This window comes from Sorex araneus, chromosome 2 (genome assembly GCF_027595985.1).
Source record: "Sorex araneus isolate mSorAra2 chromosome 2, mSorAra2.pri, whole genome shotgun sequence".
NCBI lineage: Eukaryota > Metazoa > Chordata > Mammalia > Eulipotyphla > Soricidae > Sorex > Sorex araneus.
In genome coordinates this window covers 9,566,997-9,594,861 of record NC_073303.1, presented here as the reverse complement: position 1 = coordinate 9,594,861, position 27,865 = coordinate 9,566,997, and the positions used below count along the sequence as shown (strand labels likewise).

Here is a 27,865-nt window from a genome sequence, read left to right as displayed (position 1 = left end):
TGTACAAATTCGATGACAAATTTTGTATTTGTCATCGACTTCCCTCAATTTCGTCAAAATTTCCTGTAAGTTTTCTGAAGGAAAAATTTTTTGATTAGTGTCTGTAAATTTGACAATTGTTATTATCATTTAACAGAGAATCCAAGTCCTGCTGGATTTAATTATTTACTATGTGTGGACTCCCTACACCTTCAGAGCACTCAACCTGAAATCAAAAACTTAATCTCCTAAAAAAAACCCTGAATAGTTGGTAAGGTTATTAACTTCATTTGTGTCCTTTAGAAACTGAGATTCACTTACTGACCATAGCCTAACCTATTTATACAACCTATTTATACCTCTTATTTCCAGGGTATTACTTTTCATGGAACAAGATAATCACCTAAAAGGAGATTTCATTTAAGAATGTGTTAAACCCAGGGCTGGATCTATAGTAAAGTAGGTAGGGCGTTTGCCTTGAACACAGCCGACCGAGGTTCAATTCCTGGCATCCCATATGGTCCTCCAAGCACTGCCAGGACTAAATCCTGAGTGTAAAGCAAGAAGTAACCCCTGAGCATCGCTGGGTGTGACCCAAAAAGCAAAAAAAAAAGTGTTAAATCCAATAATGACCACTCCCATATTTTTAACAAATTTGGTACTTAAAATGTATTACCAATCAGAAAGTATAGTTTAATACCATAACTGAAAGTTAATGCATTTCACAGGGCTGGCTGAGGATAAAGTTGGACAATCCAAGCAGAAACCCCATTAACTTCTACAGCATTTGGAATACTCAGAATTAATTGAGAGAATTCCTTCCACTTAAGCATATTAATGCAATACATATATTCAATAATATGTCAAAGTGGAAGGAAATCCAGCACCTGGGGGATGGACCCAGGCAGAACATGTGTAAGGCAAGTGCCCTACATGCTCTACTATCTCTCCTGCAGTCCTCATTCTTCATTTTCAATCAACAATACATGCATTGGAGACTTCTTAGAGTTCAGTTTTTTTAAGTGACTCTCCTGATTATTTCCTCTCACGGCATTAAGGATAGAGTGATTTACCAGTAGTCAGTGGTAAGTCCCTCTCCTTGGCTTTTTCTGGCTTAGGAGTTTTAGGAGGTACAACAGGAGTTGTAGTAGGAGCACTCCAGCTCCTATAGCTGCAGCCTCTGTGGCATTAATAGATGCAGTTTACTGGCATTAGAAAATAGGATGACACCCATATATGGCTACAATGTGTGCAGCGGCCCTCCCTTTGCTGCATCTTCGTAACATGCCATCACGGCTCTCTCCCGGTGCCTTACTAAGCACCGGAAACAGGACTGAATATTTGGGAGTGAACGCTTTGGTGTCCTTAGGACAGAAGTGACCTACAAAGAGAGAAACACTGTAGGGAAGTCTGATGTTTTCTTTCTAATGTGGCTTTGATTTCTTTATCCAAGTGGACTTTGACCCCACCTGAGTTGTGTTCCCCATGATGCTGCTAAATTTTAGAGCAAACTCTTACCCTTCATCTGGAAGGAACTTTACCTCCAAATGCATGTGTGAGAGTCATTGGATTGTGCTGCCCCATCAATGACCCCTGTATTAGGGTCACAGGCAGACCTGGCTCTGACCTTCTACCTGACCTGACAACGGCTGTGCGTCAAGCCACTCCTAACACCATAGATTTGAAAGACCTCTCCACTGGGTTATGGAGAGAGAAAAGAACGAGTTCTGCCTGGCTTCTGACTCTTTCACTAGATCTTGCTGCCTGTATTCATTTTTTCCTGTGTCCTCGTATCATTAAGATTATATTTCCTGCTAGATAATGCTCCTGAACAATGAGAGGAAGTGGGGGAAAAAAAAACACCAAAACGAGAAAGAGACTTGACCTGGCCTTGAAACAAAATTTCAAATGACTTGAAGTTTATATTTATACTAAGCCTGTCTACAAGAGTCATCCTGCAAGTAAGTATACCGAAAGGAAGGTTTTCATCGAGTTACCACTGTTTTCCTGGAGCTCTTGGTGAAGTTACTTTGTTTTTCTCCTGAATGACAATCCAAATGACTATGGTAGAAGAGGGAAGTGGAAGATGGCAGAGAGAGAGAGACAGAGACAGAGACAGAGACAGAGAGACAGGGAAAGACAGAGACAGACAGAGACAGAGGACTTACAGGCCTTGGAGCCACTTGTATCTCCCTGGGGAAGTGCCTGGTGCTTGCTAATGTTTGCCACAAGCACCCGTATGCCAATGGCTGTTCATTTACCACTAGTGCCACCCACGGGGCAGCCACCGACTACACACGATGCTCACTTGGTCTCTGGATAGTCCACTCAGTCCCCACCACATGCACTCTTCAATGTCATGCCTAAGGTCTGAGTGAGGGATTTCTCTTTGCAGAAAAGAGAAAAAAGTTCTCGCCTCCATTTAGGTTTCTGAGTGTTTTGTCTGCCCTCACACAATATTATTTTAGAAGGAGCTAGATGATGGAGTGAGAGAAATGCAGTCAAGAGCCGGTGTGGGCTCTCCTGAGTGGAGAGAGCAGAGGGACACAACCCAAGTTAAGGGGAATGTGCATGGGAAATCAATTTGCCTGACACATCTTTTGCCCCAATGATATCCAGAGTTGATTGGATTATCTGACTGGCTAGGTGAGTGTCCCTTTCCTCCCTCACCACTCCATGTCATATGTCCTGAAGCTGCATGCTCAGTCGATGAGAATGATCTTCCCCATAAAGAGAAGTAATATTCTTTGGTCTAGGATACATAGATAGCTACAGTGTCCTGCTAGAATCTCCAAATGAGCTTTCCCAAGTTTAGGTTCAAGAATGGTGCTTGGTTTAGCTAAGTACATTTTATGGTTTTCCTCTAACTTCACCAGCTTGCACTTTCTATGGAGATAAGAGATTGTACCTAAGGTGTTGTCAAGGGAAGCACTTAGGACTTTTACTGCTCTTTAATATCTTTATCACAGCAATTTGCTCTTGGTTTCTGTGAAACATCTACCCAAAGCATTCATTTGAGCTGGAGTTGGGGTCAGAATCTGGCCCTCTGTTTTGTATGTCAAAGCATTTCCAGCCTTCTTCGTGATTTGGAGATTCTTTAGGCTGGTAAAAGAATAATTTTAATCTGTATCTTAGTTTCATTCCCTCCAGAGATACTCCTTGCTCTCATGTCTCCTGCCTGCTTCAATGTATTTCATGAATGACTAAACATTGAAGATTATAATGTGCATGTTTCACAAATTTAAATGCCTGGATCTGAATTCCAATACCAAAGGAGAAAAATGACTTGATATCTGTTATGACTGAATGATATTGTATTGCATAGACTTCACCTTGTATATATTCATTCACCAATAGAAGAGCATTTGGATTATTTTATTTTCAATTTGGGCTACAAAAACCATCCTGGCATATCTTAAATTGTTTTTGTTGTAAGATACATTCAATATTCTTGAGAACATATATACATTAGAACCATTGTATCACATAGTTATGATATTGTTCAACATTTTAGGGAACTGAAAAACTATATTCCAAAAATATTGCATGCCTGAGGTGATGGCACAAAAGGCTCAATGTTTCAAAACACGTGCTCAGCATGCTAAAACCAAAGTTCAAAACACAGAATTTCCTATTTCCCTAAGCACCACCTTCTGCCTGATCATCATTGGGTCTACCAAGCCCTACTTGCACCCCCCCACACACACACACTCAGGCACGGGCATGCACACATGTGCTGCACATTTTACATAGTCAAAAGCAACATGTGAGTTTCTAATTTCCATAACTGTTACTTCTTTAAACAACATTTTCATTTATATGTGAAATAGCCTCTCTCTGTGTGATTATCTTGAGTTTCCCTTCTGACTGATGGTGTGCACACTGTTAATATGTATATTTGCATATTCACACAGATTGCTGCCAAACTGATCTTGAGGTCCCAACCTGCAGGGCTGGACTCAGAAAATGAGACAAACCAAGGACTGTCAAAGCAGTTCTTCAACATGCATATTCTTTGAGAAGTTTGTTATATGTTTCTCCATAGCATTTATTTTTCTAATTTTGTTTCCTTCTGAGCTTCTGTACCACAGTTTTTGTGTCTCAGCCCGAACTACTGGTGCAGGTCAGATTCCCAGGACAGGCCCCAACAGACTTCACATCTACAATTAGCGACAGGGAGCACCCACAGGAGTCAGGCAACTCCAGAATTCAGACTTTCCCTCTGTCCATCCCTCAGTTTCCCTACGAGCCCTTTATGGTCACTGTTTCTGTGAATTAGGGAAACTTATTTTTACAATGACCCTTTCAACTGAGGTTTGCAAAATGGAAAAGCTTTATTTTTAGACAGTCATCTGTTTCTCTTCTCTATTCAACAGTAATTCTCAGTTGAGGAGAAACAATACACTTACTCCTCCTTTTTATTAGTGAGGCTTTAGCTGAGTCTCTCTTCATTGCACACTGGATCCCACAAGCACAGGGCAGGCTGAACACAGCAAAACCCTCAGTTTTCCCCATGCCAAGCGACAGGAGAGATTATCTGACAACACTCACCATCTTAAATGTTATGTTATTCTGCAGGTTCTTAGTTTCCCAAAGATGCCAATAGATGAACTGTGCCCTCAAGGGAGTCACAGGAGATAAGAACCAGAAAGCAGTAACGGGATGGGCGTGTAGCGAGGATTTTTTCAAAATTCCAAATACAACATCTGTGGGAGCTGGGTAGAAGTCACCCAAGAGTTGTGGCAATTGTTCAGGCCTGATTAGTAACACCAGGTGCCCCTGTCCCTGTAAGAGTCCTCCACAGCAGCTGTGCATTGCTTTAGCCTTCCCTATCCGCACCTCCATTCCAGAGCAGTTCTTTGCTTCACTAAATTTTCATTCCTCACTGCTGTCCTTGAGTCCAACCTGTTCATTCCTCAGGACACAGACAGGGATACAGGAAACTTCCCCACACTGAGACTCCGTGAGCACTGATAGCCAGGGCTGCTGTGGCTCCAGCTGAGAACATTCACTGATGAGGCTTCAGTGGCTCCCGTGCAGTCCCGGGAGCTGCTGCTGCTGTTGCTACAGCATTGGGATCTGCAGAGTCAGACTGAGAAGCATCCTGAGACACAGGACAACAGGGAAGCTGGGTTTCTGGTCACTGGGAGCCCTGCTTATCTCATACCTTATCTTCCACCTTATTTCAGACATGCTTAAAATAAACCACAGCCTTACAATGGGGAAAAATTCACAGGGACCAGGAAGGCTCCTAACTCCTAGAAGACTCAGGAGCAAATGTAGAGATATGAAGTGACAGTCAGAACACTGGCTCTTGGTGGTTTCCAGGCTCATGGATCAGCTTCCTAGGTTTTTACTGTGTCACTTGGTTTGGGTGGGGGGCGCGGTTGTTGGTTGATTGGTTTGGTTGGTTTGGGGGCAGTACCTGGAAATATTCAGGGGGTATTTTTCACTCTGCACTAAGGACTCACTCCTTGCTGTCCTTGAGGTACCAGAGTTCAAACCCAGGGTCATCTGGGTGTAAGGCACACTTCCTCAAGCTGTATTTGGGCTCCAACCCTATCACTTATTTTTATTAATAGGCTGGGAGTAAAGGCGTTGCTCTTATGGAGTCCCCACCCAGTCAGAAGGTGAAATTGAACATGTGGCAAAGAGACTTTGAACCCCACAACAGTTCATTTCTGACATAGATCCCACAACCATGTCACTTGGGAGTTTAATCCAGTTCGATTGAAGTCCGTGTTGAGTCCTCAGTGAAAAGAAGCTGCTAAAGAGACTGACTATAAAAATGTGAGTGTTTGGAATAGAGAGTGAAAATGTAAGGCCAAAGTTGGCTCAGTGAGCCTAAGGCTCTTGTTGGTGTGTATGTGTTGGGGTGTGTGTGTGTGCATGTGAAAGAGAGAGGGGGTGCAGGAGGGAGAAACAAAGAGACAGGGAGATGGAAAGACAGACATATGAGTGAGATAGACACAGAGACAGAGATAAAAAGGGATAAACATGGGCTAACTAAAAAGTATAATATTCTCTAGCTCCTTCTTGGGATCCCTCCATCAGCCAACATTAGCGGCTCCCCTGCAGTCCCAAGAAGACACAGTCAAAGAATATTATCTTGAAAATATTCTGGGATCTGTGTTAGATTTCATGAACATATATTTTGAGAGGAGAGAGAGTAAAAGGGAATCTGCCTGCCACAGAGGTGGGGGTAGGGAGAAGATGAAGTGGGGTTGATGGAGGGATACTGAGAGTTTTGGTGGTGGAGACTGGGCACTGGTGGAGGGATGGATACTCGATCATTGGGTGGGGACTCCTTTTGGGTGTTGTGGTCTGCAATGCAGGTATTAAGTGACTATCACATTCGGTTTATAGTCTACTTTAAGCAAACATCTCCCATCCTGAGTGGGTTCTCCAGGAACCTTTTACTTGGTGGTGCCTTCTCTATTTGAGCTGCCTTGTCCCCCAGCATGTGAGGCCAGCTTCCAAGTCATAGAGCAATCCTCCTGGTCTTATCTCTACTATCCTTGGGTGTTAGTCTCCATTTTGTTACTTTATATTTCACGAATAAGTGAAGTCCTTCTATGTCTGTTACTCTCTTTCTGACTCATTTCACTTAGTATGATACTGTCCATATTAATCCACTTATATGCAATTTTTATGACTTCATCTTTTCTAACAGCTGCAGAGTGTTTCATTGTATGCATTTACCCAAGTTTCTTTAGCCAGTCAACTGTTCTCTGGAACTCTGTTTTTTTTTTCCAGATTCTGGCTACTGTAAAGAGTGCTGCAATGACATATGAATGCAGATGTCATTTCTACTATACTTTTTTGCATCTCGAGGATATATTCTCAGAAATGGTACAAGCAATTAATCAGAAACAAAATGTACATTATGTTTAGTACAGTGGTAAATTATTTTAAATGCTTCCTAATTTTCTTTTTGTTCTGCTATAATTTGTGTAAGGACTAACATCTGGCTTCTTTCTCTCAGATTTCATCCAGAAAAAATTTCTATGATTATGGTGTATTATCTTTCTGAACTGCCAATTATACCAACAACTATGAAATGCATAAAACTAGTTACAATGAGGCATTATATTTAAATATTTTAAAATTTAATCTATTATAAAAACAACTTGTGATAGTTATACTGTATTCAACACCCAAATCAATGCTCTGAAAGTGTCAGTCCCATCACACTCAGTAGAAATTTATTTCCATCACTTGGAAAAAAATCCCATCTACCTGATCTTTTCCTCTAGATTCAATATTAAAGATTCCAGAAAAAAACATGGCCTCGGGCACAGCTAAGACCATGAGGGAGGAAGCCACCTGCCCCATCTGCCTGGAGCTGATGACTGAGCCAGTAATTATAGACTGTGGACACATCTACTGCCATTCTTGCATAATGAAAAATCTTGAGAACCAGCAACAGAAGTCATTGTCACAAAGAAAGTTCCAGTGTCCTGTATGTAGGGCAGAGTTTCAAAGGGAGAGCTTCCGGCCCAGTAAGCAGCTAGAAAGCATCATCGATGCCATTAAGAAAATGGAGCAGGAACATTTGTGTGAAGAGCACGGAGAGAAGCTCAGCCTGTTCTGTGAAGACGATGGTCAGCTCATCTGCTGGCGCTGTGAGCGGACACCACAGCACAAAGGGCACAACACGGTCCTTGCTGAAGATGCCTGTCTGGGCTACAAGGTGAGTACTGCACAGAGTGCCTCGCCAAGTACCCCTTCCTCTTTGGCATCCATGGACCTAAAATTGTTTAATCTGAAACCCAAGATGATGTTATAGCTTTCACCACTTTAGACTTCAGATAAGCTTAGTAATGGCTGCCCATATGATATATAAATATGTAGGTATATTAAGGCATATACACAGAGTATTCTCATAATCTCCATGGACACTGATATCTGTAAAATATTTGTCCATTGCAAAACAGTGTTTTATGAAAAAAATGTCATAAATCCCTTGATAGCTCTGAACAACTGATAGGTATACCTATACACTCAAAGTCAGAATATATACTAACTTTATAGGTCTAGAAGATTGATTACTACTTTTAAGAGAGACAATTTTAACCTTAAAGTATGTTACTAAAATTGAGAGAATTTACTTTTAAAAAATAGTTTAAAGTTTGAAGCTTGCAAAGCTTTATGTAAATAATTAAAATTGCTTGCATAATGATTTTTTCATTAGATATTACAGATTTTCCCTCTCCCTTTCTATTTTTGTCAAGAATGTTTTCTTAGCTATGTTATGTGATCCAGTGTTGACTTCATGCGATATAAGACACACTGACTGTTTAATGTTAGGGATCTGCAGTGCACCATCTCTGTTGGTGCTCAGAGAAAATACAGTTCTGGAGATCAAATTTAGCTTCCTTATAACAGCATGTTCTCTGTCTCATTGACCTTCATTTGTCCCTGTGACTCTTTCACGGGGGTTTGAATTTAGGGACCACACCCACAGGTCCTCGAGGTTTACTCCTGACTCTATGCTCAGAGTCCATTTCTGACTGTGCTTGGAGAACGATATGCAGTATTGGACAAGGTATGCTCTTATAAGACAAGAACTTTAACTCCTGACTAGCTCTCCATCTGTCTTGGCCTCTTTGGAAAAACTTTAGTGGTACTTGGCCAACACTTACCTTTGCATAGAAATACTTGTAGTACCAATAAAAATGTCAGGGTGTTAATAATCTTTTGGTTTTTGTAATTAACACATTATTGCATGAAATATAATCATACATTAATATATTCTTGTTCTTTGTATAATGTTCACTGGGGAAAATTTAGCATTGTATACCTAGGCCATGGTTCAATGAAGAACCTGTTTTTAAAATAGAAAAATGATATTAATAACCTTACTATTCCTCAGGTTGTTCAGGAGATTAAAACTTTTGTAAAATTTTGTTTATTGAATCACCATGAGATACACAGTTACAAAGTGTTCATGATTGGATTTCAGCCATACAGTGTTCCAACACCCGTCCCTTTCACTCTTATACATTTTCACCACCAATATTGCCAGTTTCCCTCCCACTGCCTTCCCGTCCCCTCCCCGACCAGCCTGCCTCTGTGCAGACATTCTTCTCTCAGGACATCAAATTTTTCCTCACAGTCAGTATCCTTAAAAGTAAAAGGATGATACAAGTTTCCGATATTATTTTATGATTGAAAGTCTATTATTTCTCCTGATATATAATTAAAAATAACCCAATTAATGAGCTATCATCTAATAATTTTTCCTCCAGGAAAACTTCCAGCAAACTTTAACATACCTTAGGGAACAAGAAGACCAAAATAAGGAATGGCAAAGGAACATAAGACAGCAAATAAGAAATTTTCAGGTAAGAATTTGAGTTCATTGACCTCAAATATATTCCACCTAGAGCTTAGATATATAGAAGAATTAGGCAAAACAAAAGCCTGCTTTTATCTTATTAATCTAGAATAAATAGATAAATCTCAAATTATTTGTTTTAATGCTCCTCGTTGGCTACAAATATGAGAATTGAGCTCTTGTCCCTTTGACATTTCAACATTAATTGCTGAAGAATTCTAATATTAGTTAGGAGAAGAAGTGGCATCTTTACTTAGATTCATCTTGACTGTTATACAAGTTTAAACACCTCAAAGTACCTTCCTGTTTGAAGCTTAGACAGGCCACCGTGAGAAATTTGACACAATGTTAGGTCTGGCATGTAGTTTGCATTCTCCAAAAGTAATCTTTGTGAGGAAGAGGAACTCTCTAGGTGGGACTCATATTTTATTATTTTATTTTATTTTATTTTATTTTATTTTATTTATGTTTTTGGGTCACACCCAGCAATGCACAGGGGTTACTCCTGGCTCATGCACTCAGGAATTACTCCTGGCGGAGCTTGTGGGACCATATGGGATGCTGGGAATTTAACCCGGGTCAGCTGCATGTAAGGCAAACGCCCTACCCGCTGTGCTATCGCTCCAGCCCCTGGAGTCATATTTTAAAAATTCATGAAGAGTAGCAGAAAATGTGCAAGAATGTCTTCAATGGCAGACTAAGGTCTAATTCTATGATTTACCAGACTGCAGAGGAGAGAAACTCAGAACTTTTCTGCCCACATTGATGTAATCCAAAAATCTATACTCAAATTTCACAGGTCAATGGTCCCCTGAGCACTGCCAGGAGTGATTTCTGAGTGCAGAGCCAGGAGTAACCCCTGTGCATCGCCAGGTGTGACCCAAAAAGCAAAAAAAAAAAAAAAAAAAAAACTCACAGGTCATTGGCTTTTAAGGTTTTTGCTCTTTATTTTTTATATTTAATCATTGTGAGATAGTTACAGACTTACAAACTTTCGTGATTACTTTTCAGTCATATGATTGAGCACACATTCCTCCACCAGTGCCCATTCTCTACCACCAATGTTCCCAGTATCCCTCCTGCAACCCCCACCTCTTTCCACTCCTACCTCTGTGACAGACACATTCCCTCTTTCTCTCTTTCCTTTTGGGTGTTATGGTTTGAGATACAGGTACTAAGAGGGTATTATGTTGGGTCTAGAGTCTACTTTCAGCACACATCTCCCATCCTGAGTGATCCCTCCCACCATCATTTACTTAACGGTCCCTTCTCTATCCCAGCTGCCTTTTCATCTAGCATTTAAGACCAGCTTTCAAGCTATGGTGCAATCCTCCTGGCCCTTATCTCTACAGCCCTCAGTTGTTAGTCTCCATTTATATTACTTTATATTCCACAAATGAGTGCAGTCACTCTATGTCTGTCTCTCTCTTTCTCACCCATGTCACTTAGAATGATACATTCCATGTCCATCTACTTCTATGCAAATTTCATGGTTTAATCTTTTCTAACAGCTGCATTATATTGCATTCCACAGATACAAAAGTTTCTTTAACCAGTCACCTTTTCTTCAGTACTCAGATTTTTTACAGATTCTGGCTACTGTATACAGTCCTGTAATAAACATATATGTGCAGATGTCATTTCTACTGTATTTTTTTGCATCTCTGGGATATGTTCCCAGAAGTTATATTGCTGGGTCATATGGGAGCTTTATTTCTAGTTTTTGGAGAAATGTCCATATTGTTTTCCATGAAGGATGGATGAGTTGGCATTCCCACCAACAATGAAGGAGACTCCCTTTCTCCCTGCATTCACGCCAGCACTGGTTGTTCTTTTTCTTTTTGATGTGTGCCAGATTCTGTGGTATATTTGATCGTTGTGAGATTGTAACCCAAACATGAAAGCTTGTAACTATCTCACGGTGATTCAATACAATTTAAAATAATTAAAAAATATTACTGACTAAAAAAAAGATTCTGTGGTATAAATTAATATTTCATTGTTTTGATCTGCATCTTCCTGATAGTCACGTAGAGCATTTTTTCCATGTGCCTTTAGACCATTTGAATGTCTTTTGTGAGGAAGTTTCTGTTCATTTCTTCTCCCCGTTTTTTTTATGGGATTGGGGTTTTTTATTTCTTATAAAGTTTTACCAGTGTCTTGTATATCCTGGATATTAAGGCCCTATCTGATGGATATTGGGTAAATAATTTCTCCCATTTGGTGGGGTCTTTCTATATAATTGGTCACTGTTTCTTTTTTTTCTTTTCTTTTTGGGTCACACTCAGCAACGCACAGGGGTTACTCCTGGCTCTGCATTCAGGAATTACTCCTGGCGGTGGTCAGCGGACTATGTGGGATGCTGGGAATTGAACCAGGGTCAGCTACGTGCAAGAAAAATGCCCTACCCGCTGTGTTATCGCTCCAGCCCCCATCACTGTTTCTTTTGAAGTGCAGAAGCTTCTCAGTTTAATGTAGTCCCATTTCTTTCTTTAATTTTTTAAAATTTTATTGAATCACCATGAGATAATTACCAGCTTTCATGTTTGGGTTACAATCTCACAATGATCAAACGCACATCCCTCCATCAGTGCAGATTCCCCACCACCAATATCCTGGGTACACCCGCCCTTTTCCACCCTCCCCCTGCCTCCATGGCAGACAATATCACCCATGCGCTCTCTCTACTTTTGGGGAGTTTGGTTTGCTACACAGACACTGAGACGTCATCATGTTTGTTTCATTATCTACTTTCGGCATGCGTCTTACATCCCAGCTGGTTCCTGCAGCCATCATTTTCTTACTGATCCCTTCTGTATTCCATCTGCCTTCTCCCCTCCACTCATGAAACAGTTTTCCATCTATGGAGCAATCTTCCTGGCCCTTGTATCTACTGTACTTGGGTGTCAGCCTCATGTGATGTTATTCTACACTCCACAAATGAGTGCAGTCCTTCTATGTCTGTCCCTCTCTTTCTGACTCATTTCACTTAACATGATACTCTCCATGAATATCCATTTATAAGAAAATTTCATGACTTCATGTTTTATAACAGCTGCATGGTATTCCACTGTGTAAGTGAACCAAAGTTTCTTTAACCAGTCATCTGTTTTAGGGCACTCGGGTTGTTTCCATATTTTTGCTATTGTGAACAGTGCTTCAATGAATATATACATACAGATTTCATCTCTACTGTGCTTTTTTTGCATCCTCGGGATATATTCCCAGAAGTCGTATTGAAGTGTCATATGGAAGCTCAACTTCTAGTTTTTGAAGGACTGCCCATATTGTTTTCCAGAAAGGCTGGACCAGTCGGCATTCCCACCAAAAGTCAAAGAGTGTCCCTTCATGAGGAAATGGAAACATATACCCTGCTCGTGGATAGGGAGAATCAATGTTGTCAAAATGGCAATACTCCCTAAAGCATTATACAGATTCAATGCGATCCTTATAAGTATACCCATGACACTCTTCAAAGAAATGGATCAAGCAATCCTAAAATTCACATGGAATAACAAACGTCCAAGGATAGCTAAAACAATTCTTGGGAAAAAGATGATGGGAGGCATCACCATCCCCAACCTCAAACTTTACTACAAAGCAGTAACAATTAAAACAGCATGGTACTGGAACAAAGGCAGAGCCATAGACCAATGGAACAGGGTGGAATATCCCTACACACAACCCCAAATGTATGACCATCTAATCTTTGATAAGGGAGCAAGAGATGTGAAGTGGAGCAAGGAAAGCCTCTTTAACAAATGGTGCTGGCACAACTGGACAACCACATGCAAAAGAATGGGTTTAGACCTTGACCTGACACCATGCACAAAAGTCAGATCAAAATGGATTAAAGACCTCAACATTAGACCACAAACCATAAGGTACATTGAAGACAAGGTCGGCGAAACCCTCCACGATATTGAAGATAAAGGTATCTTCAAAGGTGGCACGGAACTAAGCAATCTAGTAAAAACAGAGATCAACAAATGGGACTACATTAAACTAAAACGCTTCTGCACCGCAAGAGATACATTGACCAGAATCCAAAGACTATCCACAGAATGGGAAAGGATATTTACACAATACCCATCAGATAAGGGGTTGATATCAATGGTATATAAAGCACTGGTTGAACTCTACAAGAAGAAAACATCCAACCCCATCAAAAAATGGGGCGAAGAAATGAACAGAAACTTTACCAAGGAAGAAATACGAATGGCCAAAAGGCACATGAAAAAGTGCTCTGCATCACTAATCATCAGAGAGATGCAGATCAAAACAACCATGAGATACCACCTCACACCACAGAGACTAGCACACATCCAAAAGAACAAAAGCAACCGCTGTTGGAGAGGATGTGGGGAGAAAGGGACCCTTCTTCACTGCTGGTGGGAATGCCGACTGGTTCAGCCCTTCTGGAAAACAATTTGGACGACTCTCAAAAACTTAGATATTGAATTCCCATTTGACCCAGCAATACCACTGCTGGGAATATATCCCAGAGAGGCAAAAAAGTACAATCGAAACAACATCTGCACATGTATGTTCATTGCAGCACTGTTTACAATAGCCAGAATCTGGAAAAAACCCGAATGCCCCAGAACGGATGACTGGCTGAGGAAACTTTGGTACATCTATACAATGGAATACTATGCAGCTGTTAGAAAAAAGGAGGTCAAGAATTTTGTAGTTAAGTGGATGGGCATGAAAAGTTTCATGCTGAGTGAAATGAGTCAGAAAGAGAGAGACAGACATAGAAAGATTGCACTCATCTATGGTATATAGTATAACAGAGTGGGAGACTAACACCCAAGAACTGTAGAAATAAGTACCAGGAGGTTGACTCCATGGCTTCGAGGCTGGCCTCACGTTCCGGGGAAAGGTCAACTCAGAGAAGCGATCACCAACTACATTGTAGTCGAAGGCCATTTGGGGGAAGGGAGTTGCGGGCTGAATGAGGGCTAGAGACTGAGCACAGCGGCCACTCAACACCTTTATTGCAAACCACAACAGCTAATTAGAGAGAGAGAACAGAAGGGAATGCCCTGCCACAGTGGCAGGGTGGGGTGGGGGGGAGATGGGATTGGGGAGGGTGGGAGGGACGCTGGGTTTACGGGTGGTGGAGAATGGGCACTGGTGAAGGGATGGGTTCCCGAACTTTGTATGAGGGAAGTATAAGCACAAAAGTGTATAAATCTGTAACTGTACCCTCACGGTGATTCTCTAATTAAAAATAAATAAATTTAAAAATTAAAAAAAAAAAACAACAAAGAGTGTCCCTTTCCCCCACATCCATGCCAGCACTGGTTGCTTTTGTTCTTTTGAATGTGTGTGCTAGTCTCTATGGTGTGAGATGATATCTCATTGTTTTTTTGATTTGCATCTCCCTGATGACTAGTGATGTGGAGCATTTTTTCATGTGCCTTTTGGCAATTTGTATCTCTTTTTTGAGGAAATTTCTGTACATTTCTTCTCCCCATTTTTTTATGGGGTTGGAGGTTTTTTTCTTATACAATTCTACTAGTGTCTTGTATATCCTGGATATTAATCCCTTATCAAATGGGTATTGGGTAAATATTCTTTCCCATTCTGTGGGCTCTTTCTTCATTTTGGTCACTGTTTCTTTTGAGGTGCAGAAGCGTTTTAATTTGATGTAGTCCCATTTGTTTATGTTTGCTTCCACTTGCATGGTCAGTGCTGTTTCATCCTTAAAAATGCTTTGAGCTTCAATGTCATGGAGACTTCTGCCTACATTTTCTTCTAGGAACCTTATAGATTCATGTCTAATATTGAGGTCTTTAGTACACTTTTATCTGACTTTTGTGCCTGGCATTAGACAGAGGTCAGAGTTCATTTTTTTGCAGGTAGTTATCTAGTTTTCCCAGCACCACTTGTTGAAGAGGCTTTCTTTGTTCCACGTCACATTCCTTGCTCTTTTTCAAAGATTAAGTGGTCATATATTTGGGTGTCTATGACAGGATATTCAACTCTGTTCCATTGGTCTGAAGGTCTGTTTTTATCCCAATACCATGCTGTTTTAATTACTATGGCTTTGTAGTAGAGTTTGAAGTTGGGGAAGGTGATGCCACCCATCTTCTTTTTTCCAAGGATTGGTTTAGCTATTCGTGGTAGTTTATTGTACCATATGAATTTCAGGAGTGTCTTGTCTATTTCTTTGAAAAATGTCATGGATATACTGATAGGGACTACATTAAATTTGTATAGTGCTTTGGGCAGTATTGCCATTTTGATAATGTTAATTCTCCCTATCCATGATCAGGGAATGTGTCTCCACTTCCTAGTGTCCTCTTTTATTTATTGAAGTAGTGGTTTCTAATTTTCTTTGTATAGGTCCTTCAGCTCTTTGGTTAAACTGACTCCAAGTTACTTGATTTTCTGAGGTACTATTGTGAAAGGGATTATTTTTTAAATGTCACTTTCTTCTCTTTAATTATTTGTATATAAGAAAGCCATGGTCTTTTGAGTGTTGATTTTGTAGCCTGCCACTTTACTATATTGACTTATTGTTTCTAGGAGCTTTTCTGTAGAGTCTTTAGGGTTTTCCAAACATAATATCATATCATCTGCAAATACTGATAACTTGACTTTTACCTTTCCTATCTGTATGCCCTTGATATCTTTTTCTTGTCTAACTGCTATGGCCAGGACTTCTAGTACTATGTGAATAGAAGTGGTGATACTGGGCAACCTTGCCTTGTGCCCGAGGGAAGGCTTTTAGTTTTTCCCCATTGAGAATGATACTTGCCATGGGCCTTTGGTAGATGGCTTTGAGTATATTGAGGAAAGTTCCTTAAAACTCAGAGTAGAAATTAACAAGATGGAAACCAAAAAAACAATCAGAAAGATCAATGAAACCAAGAGCTGGTTCTTTGAGAAAATAAACAAGATTGATAAACCTCTAGCAATACTCACAAAAAAAAGCCCTAATAAACTGAATCAGAAATGAAAAGGGGGACATTATAACAGAAATTACAGAAATTCAAAGAATCCTCAGAGATTACTTTGAGAATCTTTATGCCACGAAACATGAAAACCTTGAGAAAATGGATAAATTCCTAGAGTCCTAAAGTCCTAAAGTCCCAAGGCTGAACCAAGAAGACCTGGAATACCTGAACAGACCTATCACCATCAAAGAAATAAAAAGTCTCTCCAAGCACAAAAGTCCTGGCCCAGATGGATTCACTAGTGATTTTTTCCAAACCTTTAAAGAGGACTTACTCCCGATCCTCTTTAAGCTTTTCCAGGAAATTGAAGTATCAACGCCACTTCCAGTTTTTATAAAGCAAATATCACCCTGATACCAAAAGCAGACAAAGATACCACAAAGAAAGAAAATTACAGACCGATATTCCTGATGAACACAGACACAAAGATCCTCAACAAAATATTAGAAAATAGAATCCAACGGCTCATCAAAAAGATCATACACCATGACCAAGTAGGATTCATCCCAGGGATGCAAGGATGGTTTAATATTCACAAGTCAATCAACATAATTCATCATATCAATAAAAGAAATAAGAAAAACCATATGATCATATCAACAGATGCAGAGAAAGCATTTGACAAGATTCAACACCCATTTATGATGAAAACTTTCAGTGAAATGGGCTTCGAAGGAACTTTCCTCAATATCGTCAAAGCCATCTGCCATTTGTTTATATTTGTTTCCACTTGCTTGGTCAGTGGTGTTTCATCCTTGAACATGCCTTTAGCTTCAATATCACAGAGGGTTTCGCTACATTTTACTCCATATACCTTATCGATTACAGGTCTGATATTTAATCCATTTGGATCTCACTTTTGTGTGTGGCATTAGACAGAGGACTAGGTTCCTTTTTTTTGCATGTAGTTTTCCAGTTTTCCCAGCACCACTTGTTGGAGAGGCTTTACTTACTCCACTTCATGTTTCTTGCTCCTTTGTCAAAGATTAAGTGATCATATACTGGAGAGCTTGTGTCAGAATATTCAACTCTGTTCCATTGGTCTGCAGGTCTGTTTCAAATACAACACCATGCTGTTTTGTTTGAAATGGGGAAAGTTAATGCCACCCATCTTCTTTATCCCAAGGTTTGCTTTAGCAATTTGTGGGGGTTTATTGCTCCATATGAACTTCAGGAGTGTTTTGTCTATTTCTTTGAAAACTGTCATGGGTATCCTTATAGGGACTGCATTGAATCTGTATGATGCTTTTGGGAGTACTTCCTTTTTTGACTATCTTAATCCTCCATATCCACGAGTAGGGAATGTGTCTTTTGTTCCTAGTGCCCTCTTTTGTTTCTGGTAGTAGTGTTTTGTAGATTTCTTTGTAGAAGCCCTTCACCTATGTACTTAAGCTGAATCCAGGGCACTTGATTTTCTGAGGCACTATTTGGAACAGTATTGCTGGTTTTTTTTAATCTCTTTCTTCTCTTTCATTGTAAATAGAAAAGCCATGGACTTTTGGGTACTGATTTTTAACCTGCCACTTTACTATACAAACCTATTTTTTCTAGGAGTTTCTTGTTTGAGGCTTTAGGGTTCTCAAAGTAGAGTATCATATCATCTGCAAATAGTGCTAGCTTGGGCTCTTCCTTTCGTATCTGGGTGCCCTTGATATCTTTTTCTTGCCTAATTGCTTTGGCAACTTCTTCCAGTACTGTACTGAATAGAAAAGTGAGAGTGGGCAACTTTGTCTTGTTTCTAATCTTAGAGGGAAGGCTTTTATTTTTTTCCTCATTGGAAATAAAATTTGCCATAGGCTTGTTGTAGATACATGTCTTTGACTATATTGAGGAAAACTCCTTCACTCCCATTTTGCTGATAGTTTTTATCAGAAATGGTTGCTGGATCTTGTCAAATGCCTTCTCTGAATCTTTTGATAGGATCATATCGTTTTATCTTTCCTTTTATTGAGATGATAGATTATGTGGATTGACTTGCAAATGTTAAACCATCCTTGAATGCTTGGGATAAATTCTACTTGGCCGTGGTGTATGATCTTTTTGATGAGTCCTTGGATTCTATTTGCTAGTATTTTGTTGAGGATCTTTGCATCTGTATTCATCAGGGATATCGGCCTATAATTCTATCTCTCTTTCTTTTTTTTTTGTTGTCTCTGTCTGCTTTTTGTATGCAGGTGGTATTTGCCTCAAGAAGCTGTTTGGAAGTACTTCTGCTTCTTCAATTTGTTGAAAGAGTTTGAACAGGATTGGGAGTAGGTTCTCTCTGAAGATTTGGAAGAATTCACTAGTGAATCCAACTGGGCAATGGCTTTATTTGGGGGGGGGGAGACTTTTTGATTACTATTTCAATTTCCTTGATAGTGATAGGTCTGTTCAGGTATTCCAAGTCTTCTTGGGTCAGCTTTGGGCGATTATAAGAGTCCAGGAATTTATCCATTTATTCGAGGTTGTCTTGTTTCATGGCACTTAGCTACTCAAAGGAATTTATGATTATCCTTTGAATTTCTGGGGTTTCTGTTGTGATGTCCTTCTTTTTGTTTCTGATTCTGTTTATTAGGAGTCTCCCTCTCTCTTTCTTTGTGAGTCTTACTAGTACTTTATCAATCTTGTTTATTTTCTCTTGGTTTCATTTATCTTTCAGGTTATTTTTTAGGTTTCTAGGTTATTAATTTCTATCCTAAGGTTTGTTATTTCATTCCACCTCGCTGCTTTGAGTTCCTTCTGTTGGTCATTCTACAAGATCTTAAGTTGTGAACGTAACTTATTTTTTGTGGGCGCACTCATCCTTTCTAAGGAATGCTTGTAGAGCTATAAACTTTCCTCTTAATGCTGCTTTTCCCATGTCCCATAGGTTTTAGTAACTCGCATCTTTGTTTTCATTTCTTTACGGGAATCTTTTGATTTTCTCTTTGTTTTCCTTTCTAAGGGCTGGAGTGATAGCATGGCGGGTAGAGGTTTGCCTTTCACATAGCCGATCCAGATTCAATATCTCAGAGAGCAGGCAAGCTACTGAGAGTATCCCGCCTGCACAGCAGAGCATGGCAAGCTCCTGTGGCATATTCAATATGCCAAAAACAGTAACAACAAGTCTCACATGGAGACGTTACTGGTGCCTGCTTGAGCAAATCATGAGCAACGGGATAACAGTGACAATGAGAGTTTCCTTTCTAAGACATTCGTAGTTAATTAAACAGTCATTTAATTTCTAGGTGTTCATTTAAATTTTTGTTTCTGTATGTGATTCACTTCTATTTTCAGTGTATCATTTTCTGAAAAAAATCGTTGATATAATCTCTATTCTCTTAATTTTATGGAGGTATGTTTTGTGATGCAGCGTGTGGTCTATCTTGGAGAATGTCCCATGTGCACCTGAGAAGAATGTGTTTTCAGCTTTTGGGGGATGAAATGTTCTATATACATACATACATACATACATACATATATACATACATATATATATTAATCCATGTCTTCCATTTCTCTTCTCAGATAAAGTACGACTTTGCTCAGTGTTAGTCTGGTTGATCTATCGAGAAGTGATAAAATAGTGCTGAAATCTGCAACTATTTTGTGTTGCTAAAAATATCTTTCTTCAAGTCTTTGAGCAGTTGTTCTAAGTATTTTGCTGGCTCATTAGGTGCATATATTTAGGAATGTGTGTTCTTCCTGATGTAAATATACTTTGATCATTTAAAAATGGCCTTGACTGCCTCTAATAAATTTCTTCAGTCTGAAGTCTATGTGATCTGATACTCTTTTGAGGGAGTTGTTTGCTTGTAGAATAGTTTTCTATCCTTTCACTTGGAGTCTGTATTTGCTCTGACTGTTCTTGCAGACCTCAGAATATTGGGTTCAATTTTCCAATCCATCTTGTCATTCTGTGTCTTTTAATTGGTGCATTTAGCCCATTGACATTGAGACAGATTATTGATATGGGATTTTATACCATCTTTGTGGGGCTTGTCTTGTCTTAAATTAGCCTATATAGTTGCTCTTGTAACCATAGTTTTGAGGCTGTGAAATTCCTGAATTGCTGTTTGTTGGTGAAGCTGAATGTTATTCCTTCTGATATGAATGAGGGCCTAGCTCAGTATTCTTGGTGCGGCGTTCACTGCATTGCGTTTTGTCACTGTATCCCACCACTATCTTCTGACCTTCGTGTTTCATCAGAAGGGTCTGCTGTGAATCTTAAAAGTGCTCCTTTATAAGCAATTTCTTTCTTTGATCTTGCTGTTCTCATAATATTATCTCTATCTATGGTTTTCATCATTTTGATAAGGGTGTGTTTTGGAGTGTTTTTATTTGGATTTCTTTTAGCTGGTATGTTTCAAGCCTCCTGAATCTGTTTGCATGTGGTCTTCAACTTGGGGAATGTCTCAGCAATTGTATGTTTGACAGTTTCTTCTTTGTCAGGGTTTTCTTCCTGTCCCTCTGAGACTCTAATGATTCTTATGTTTTTCCTTTTGGCTTTATCCTGATTTTCTCTTGACATCTGTTGGTTTATTTTGAGGTTCCCTTCCATTTTCTGCTATTGTCTGGAGATTCTTTTCACCTCATCTTGGTGCTCACTGATTCTGTCCTAAGCAGCTCTAACTTCATTGCGGAAGCCTTCCACTGAGTATTTCATTTCACCTGCCAATTCTTTTTAGGTCTGCCATTTCTGCTTGTATTTTCATTTGCATTTTCCTCACTTCTATTCTCATATAGTCTTGTATTGAGTGAGCAGTGCATTCCACTGCTTATTTGAGATCCTTATACATCCTTAAAAGTTCTATTTTTAATTCTTTACCTAAGAGATTATGTAGTTCATTATTATTGTTTGGTTCATCTGGGCTAGCAACTTCAATCATTAAGCCTGGTGAGTTTCTGAATTGTTTTACCATTGTGAATTTTTTTTTTATTTTGGAGTTTTGCCCGGTGTATGCTCTTGAGCTTGTAATGGGGCTATATTTATGTGTTGATATGGCTTATTGATAGGTAAACATATGTTAGGCCTGGGCTAACCAGTGCCTAATATGTGGGGTGTAGACACAGCAACTTCTTCATCCATGCAGTTCTGTGACTAGAGATTTTTAAGGTATGCTATGAGGAGTAGATGCAGGAACACAGTGCTACAGGTCAACACACATTGGAGGAGTGGGTTCCGTGCTCTGGGGAAGGCAGCTAGCAAGGGAGTGCGGTTCCAGGTGAGAGGCTTGGGACTGGGCTCTGGCCATTTGAGGTTTTCTTCCCAAATGTCTGCCCTGAGACTTTGTGCAAATACTGATTTTGGATTCACATAGGATATTCTTTCTTCCCTCAGTATAGCAGTCATGGATAGTGGAAGGTCAAAAATTTCAAGTCACATATAGAGAAATCCAAATATCTCAGAATTAACCTTCTTGTTTTCCATAAAATTTCTATTTATTCTAAGTGAGTGAAACTACCATATTTTGATTTTTTATTTACCTAAAAATAAAATTCCCCCATTTTTGGAATATGCTTTCTTCATTCTAGATTGACTTTATCAATAAAAAAGAGTGCATTGAGTATAGATTTAAGGTTTTACACATGATCCTACACATGGAAGAGAAATCTTATCTATGGAGGCTGAAGAATGAAGAAGAGCAAGTTCTGAAGAGGCTGCAGGACACTGAAGCCCAGCTGGAGAAGCAGAGCCAGGAACTGAACAAACACATACTGGAGCTGGAGAGGAGATGTCAGGGCTCAGCCCAGGAGTTACTGCAGGTGAGAGTGTGCATGTGGAGGAATGGATGAAGGCGTCAGTTCCTGGGGTTTCAGAGAATCTGGTGAGAAATTTGGAGAAATGGTTTGAATCCTTGTGTATATACTTGTGTATATTTTTCTCAAAAATATAGACAAGTATGGAGAATTTAAATGAATGCTTCTTTTAGATACACGTGCATACAAATTCCTGGTGTCAAATGATATCCTCAAATATATTCTTGTTGACTGTTGGGGGGTAAAACAGGTCATCAAAATCATCAATAAACTTACTTCCTGATTTGCTCCTGTATCTTGCTTAAACAGATATTATGAGGCTTGATTTTAGCTAGAGTAAGGATATTGAACACTGTGATAAATGCCTGGAACTCCTTTTTCTATTTTCACTAAGGATTGAGGTGGCATAGCAAGACCTTCCTAGTGAAAAGCTGCTGCCAGCACCTTAGTGAGTCAGTCTCCAGGCCTCTAAGGGAATTCGCCTGTAATGACCTTTGTGAGAAACAATGTCCACTATGACCTCTTCAGAAGAAATGACATCACTGAATGCAAAAAGCACAAGTTTTTTAGTGAGCAAGTTTGAGACAATTTCAGTCTTCCCTCAAAGTGATTACATCTGTTTGTCGAAATAATAACTCCATGTTTTCCAAAATTAAGAAAACATTTCTGAGGTTGATCAGATACTATCATGGTAATATAATGGGCCAGTGTTTCTCTCAAAAGCTGTGCATGTACTGGTTAAGGAAAACAAGGGTAGAGAGATTGAATATCAATAGTCTATCACAGTGCTTATAACTCCTGATCCACGGAATGATGATGATATGCAGATGGGTGTTGGAGCACAGGTGTAATAGGTTGAAGAATGCTGCTAGGGAATAGGATGGGAACCATTCTGTAGAAATTTATAAATACATTAAGTAGAACCATTGCATTTACTCTTTGGCATTATTATAAATATCCACCCATCAAAGTTTTATGAAATGCTACTTTTCCGTACCAATTTCTTATCTTTCTTATTTTATAGGATGCGAGAGACACTTTGGACAGGTGAGTGCTCTTTGATTTCAGGAGGGAGGGATAGTAGCTATATGGAGCCTAATGGAATGTTTCTCTAATGAAATTTCTGAACTGTTCTTATCAGGATTTCTTCTATGAAGTTAAATGCACCAGAGGATGTATCGTTGGATATTCACACTATGCTTGATATTGATATCATTTTCTGTGAATTGATAAAATTTTTTGAGACTGCTTATGGTATGTGACATGAAAATTTCCCTAAATAATACAGGTGGGAGGAATATACTGGGTAACACATTTTACTACTCTTCCCTATACAGGTTCTAGGTAGAGTATTGGTTTTCTTGATGACTCTTCAAGCTCTTTCTTTCCAACTCACTAATGATGTCCCCAAGGGAAAAAACCTCTATATCTGTCCCATATGAAAAACATAAGTATTAACACTTCCAGTGGACTTTAACAAATTTAAAACAAATCAATTACACAAAGTATAGAGAACAGGGTTGGAAATATAATTACTGTACTTACATCACTCAATTCCAAGAGTAATTCCAGAATGTTTGGTGAGGACTGACTGTTCTGCCATTTGTTTTAGGAATAGACTAGCTATCATAATAAATGTTTCAACCATATGAAAACCAAGTGCGACATAGTAAAAATCTTGTGTTTTTTACTTCATTCTTTCCATAATTACTTTAATTCCAAATATCCTACAATTACATTTAAAAAAAATTCTGAAACAAAGATTTTTTCATTATGTGTTAGGCTATGAAATAAGAAAAATTATGAAAATTTTCTTTATTAATTTAATGAAAATCTAGTGGTTAAAAATAATGCAATGTCAGATCTGAGCACAATATTGCAGGTCGAATGTTTGTCTTGCATACAGCCAACCCCGGGTTTGATTCCTGCATACCATATGGTTCCTTGAGTCTGGGAAGGAGTGATCACTAAGTGCAGAATTAGGAGTAAATCTTGAGCACAATCAGGTGAGGTGTTAATCCCACCCCCGTTTCCAATAAGAACACAAGAACTCACAAGATTTCAGTAATCTTACCACAGCTCAAAAGAATTCTTGACCTGCACTCTAAAAAATACTGTGATAAATATAATCACTGGGATGTGTTTTCACCAGGAAGCCAGCACAATCCACTTCCAAGCTCATTGTGATAACTGGCAGAATTCACTTCTTGATGCCTGTAGGACGTTGGGCACTAGCTCTTTGCTGGTTGCAGCCTGGATGCCTCCCTTTGTTTCCTGAAGAAAACTCTCAAATGCTTGTGCATGAATCTCCCAACATGGTTGATTGTTTCTTCAAAGTGAGGTCAAAAAGCAAGAGTCAAAAAAAAAAAAAAAAGCAAGAGTCTCTAGGATGAATGTGATGGCATTTTTAACACTGCCATAATAAAATACAATAGCAGACATGCAACCCCATCATTTTTACTGTTTAAGTCCAATGTAATTGAACATTATAGGTCTCTGGTCCTAAAGTACTAATACAAAGTTTACAACAATCACTGTATCACTGTCATCCCGTTGTTCGTCAATTTACTCGAGTGGGCACCAGAAATGCCCCTATTGCAGTCAGCCTGAGATTTTAGCAGCTTCTCTTTACTCGTCTTTCCCAATGGATTGGAGGCTCTCTCAGGGTCAGGGGAATGAGACCTATCGTTATTGATTTTGGCGTATCGAATACGCCACAGGTAGCTTGCCAGGCTCTGCCATTACAACAATAGTGGGGGGATTATTAAAGTCACTGTTAGTCAGGCCCAGAGATCAAAACTAAATTGCTCTGTCTCAACAGCATTGTGTGTGTGTGTGCTTAGAGTATAGAGATATTGCTCTGCAATTGTGAGGAAAAAACTGCTCCGAATACTTTGCAGCATATGGTTAATGTGAGAAAAAGTAATGCTTCTATACTGTGAGAGCATTAAACTATAACTGGGATGATGATGGAGGCAGTTGCCAGATAGATAAGAACAAAGCATCTTGTAATTCAGACCTCCTCACCCACAGAGTAAGTTGTATACATCCTGTTTAGTGTGTTTTTGCAGACATTGTTTCTCTCTAGTACTATAAACAGTGTTCAATCAGATCTATTTATGACAATATTGCACCCTTTCTCTAGTTAAGAAGAAAGTATTACAGTATTTTCATTATGTATTAACATTTTGTTTTAAATATTTAAGTTTTTTATTTTCTAACCAAAAATATTAAAGTTTTTTTACTCCTAGTTGACTTCAGTCGCATTTTGTTATATATATATATATATGCATACATATATATATATGAGACACTTTTTATTCAGTTTTCTGTTCTTGGAAACTTGGGTTGTTTCCAGTTATTCACTATTGTTACTAGTGCTGCAATGATTATAGAAGTGCATATGTATTTTCTGAATAGAGTTTTTGGGCCTTTGGGGTAGATGCCCAGATGTGTAATGACTGTGCAATATAGAAGCTCAATTCTTGTTTTTTGATATTCGTCAATTTCCTAAAAAGGTAGAACCAAAAGGCATTCCCAGAGACAATGGAAGAATATTTCTTTTCCCCACATCATTGCCAATACTGGTGGTTTTGTTATTTTAGCTATTTGTCAGTTTGACTGGTGTGAGATGATATCTCATTGCTATTTTGATATGAGTTTCCCTGATAGTAAGTGATGGAGAAACATTTTCATATCCCTGGTGGTCATCTGCATGACTTCTTTGAGGAAGTGTTTGTTCATTATTCATTGATTCTACACCCCACCCTTTTTTTTTGTTTGGGGTTTTCCTTTCATCTTCCCATTTGGGATGAGTTTTCTCACATGGTTTATTTTTAACCATTCAATGTATTCAAATGTGTTCAATCACCTCCTGTTAAGAACTCATTGAGGAGATTTTAATAAGTTAATTATATAAAGAATAAATGTAGAACAATGAATAAGGAATAATAAAGCAATTAGAGCTGAGATATTCAGTGAGTCCTCACTGTGCTGGGCCTCAAATACAGGTGGAGGGCTCTGCAGAACAGGAGAGAGTGTGGCCTGAGAGAGAGACGTGCAGACTCTCAGAGCACTGGGGAGAAGCTTCCACTGTAGCGACTGCCACTCCATCTCTCGGTTTCACACATTCTCCCCAGCACTATCATTGGCTAGAAAAATGAAGTCCGTTAGAAAGAAGAAAGCTGGTTTGTCGCAGTCCTGAGGTTAGAAAGGCAAGGCAGTAAAAGCTAGGGAGTGATCTGGAGAAATGTAGAAGTACAGCTAAGAAATATTTCTGCATTCTTTATTTCCATTGTGCTTCTGTACATGTATTTGGTGTTTAACCTTAGCCAAGGACACTTTAGGTGACTAAATGACTAGCTCTCTTTCTAGAACAACTTCTTATCATGTTTTAATTTTAAATTGTGTTGTTGGCTAGTACCATTATGATCATTATATGTTTTCCCTTTTTTAACTACTCAGATCTTTTTTTGTTCTTTTTGTCCTTGGTACATCATCTTGCACTAATCCTTCTGGTGTATGAGAAACCAAAGAGAGCAAATCCTTAAAGTCTATCTGTCTCCATGTGTTTTAAGGCCCCAATAGAATTCTTTGTCTTCAATAGCCAAATATGGAATTAACTGTGTTTTCCCATTCTGATATTGTGTTCGTGTCATTTGGGTAAATTGGGAGGACTTTGGAGAAGAGAATAAGTAAATACCTCAAATATATTCATCTCGTCTTTGGCGTTTATTAGTGTGAGAAAGTGGAAATCATATTAAATAAGATCAGGATAGTAATCAGTGCCTTTGTAGTCTATTGTTGCTACTCCCAGATATTTTACAATCCTTCAAAATGACATAGTACAGACGGTAGGGCCTTTGCCTTGCACGTAGCTGACCTTGGTTCGAATCACCCCTCTTAGAGAGCCCAGCAAGCTACTAGGAATATCCCTCCCCCACGGCAGATCCTGGCAAGCTACCCGTGGCATATTCAATACGCCAAAAAAAAAAAATAAAAAACAGTAACAACAAGTCTCACAATGGAGACGTTACTGGTGTCTGCTCGAGCAAATTGATGAACAATGGGACAACAGTGCTACAGTGCTACAGTGCTACAAAATGACAGTCTTGCCCAGTGCTAAGCACATATTAACTTTTCAATCCTACATACCATTCTTTGTGTCAGATATGATTTCTATTTCACCTTTTACCAATAATTTTGATTAAATTATCATCAATGCTGTCAGACATAAATTTTTATTTTGATCATGAGCTGATAACGTTTGAATATCACTGAGTATTAAGCATGAAGTAACCATGTCATTTTGTTTTCTATTGTTTTTTAATTTATTAATCTTTTTGAAGCTAAGGTTACTCTAGATCTAGATACAGCTCACATTAATCTACTTGAGTATGAATTCATGATGACTGATAAATCGCCTGACAATCCTGCAAGGTTTAAAGACTTACCCTGCATCCTGGGACGTGAAGCCATCACTTCAGGAAAACATTATCTTGGAATGTTTTCTATATGTGGATCTGAATGAGATGTCAGAGTTTGTCTGGAAAATGTGCCAAGAGACAATGACATGACAAGGGATCCTGAGTCAGGATTCTGAGCCATCAGACAATGCGAAGATGAAAGCTATGTAGCTCTTATGTCGCCCATTACATTTCTTTTTCCACACGACAACATCCGTTATCATTGTATAGGTATTTTCCTGGATTATGAGGCTGGACTTGTCTCCTTTTACAACTTGGAAAGTTGCTCCCACATCTTCACTTTCCCAAAGGCCTCCTTCTCTGAGCCTATAAGGCCTTATTTCTGTTTTAGTTTAGATTGTTATGTGGACTTTAATAACCTATATATGTAA

At 39.1% G+C, this 27,865-nt stretch overlaps 1 protein-coding gene across 1 annotated transcript; it reads left to right on the top strand.

Moving 5' to 3' along the window:
• Nucleotides 1–7,288: 7,288 nt before the first annotated feature.
• On the top strand, nucleotides 7,289–27,538 carry LOC101546867 (E3 ubiquitin-protein ligase TRIM38-like). The gene is made up of 6 exons (XM_012935885.2): nucleotides 7,289–7,672; nucleotides 9,231–9,326; nucleotides 21,784–22,014; nucleotides 23,033–23,055; nucleotides 23,150–23,262; nucleotides 27,357–27,538. The coding sequence occupies exons 1-6, from the start codon at nucleotides 7,289–7,291 to the stop codon at nucleotides 27,536–27,538; spliced, it is 1,029 nt and encodes a 342-aa protein (XP_012791339.2).
• Nucleotides 27,539–27,865: the final 327 nt, after the last annotated feature.

What these genes read in the sequence shown, in the direction of transcription:
- LOC101546867 (XM_012935885.2), top strand. Translation starts at nt 7,289, where the DNA reads ATGAGGGAGGAAGCCACCTGCCCCATCTGCCTGGAGCTGATGACTGAG. An exon ending in GCGAGAGACACTTTGGACAG is followed by an intron (nt 23,056 to 23,149) that starts GTGAGTGCTCTT and finishes TGTTCTTATCAG; the next exon opens with GATTTCTTCTATGAAGTTAA. An exon ending in ATTTTTTGAGACTGCTTATG is followed by an intron (nt 23,263 to 27,356) that starts GTATGTGACATG and finishes ATCTTTTTGAAG; the next exon opens with CTAAGGTTACTCTAGATCTA.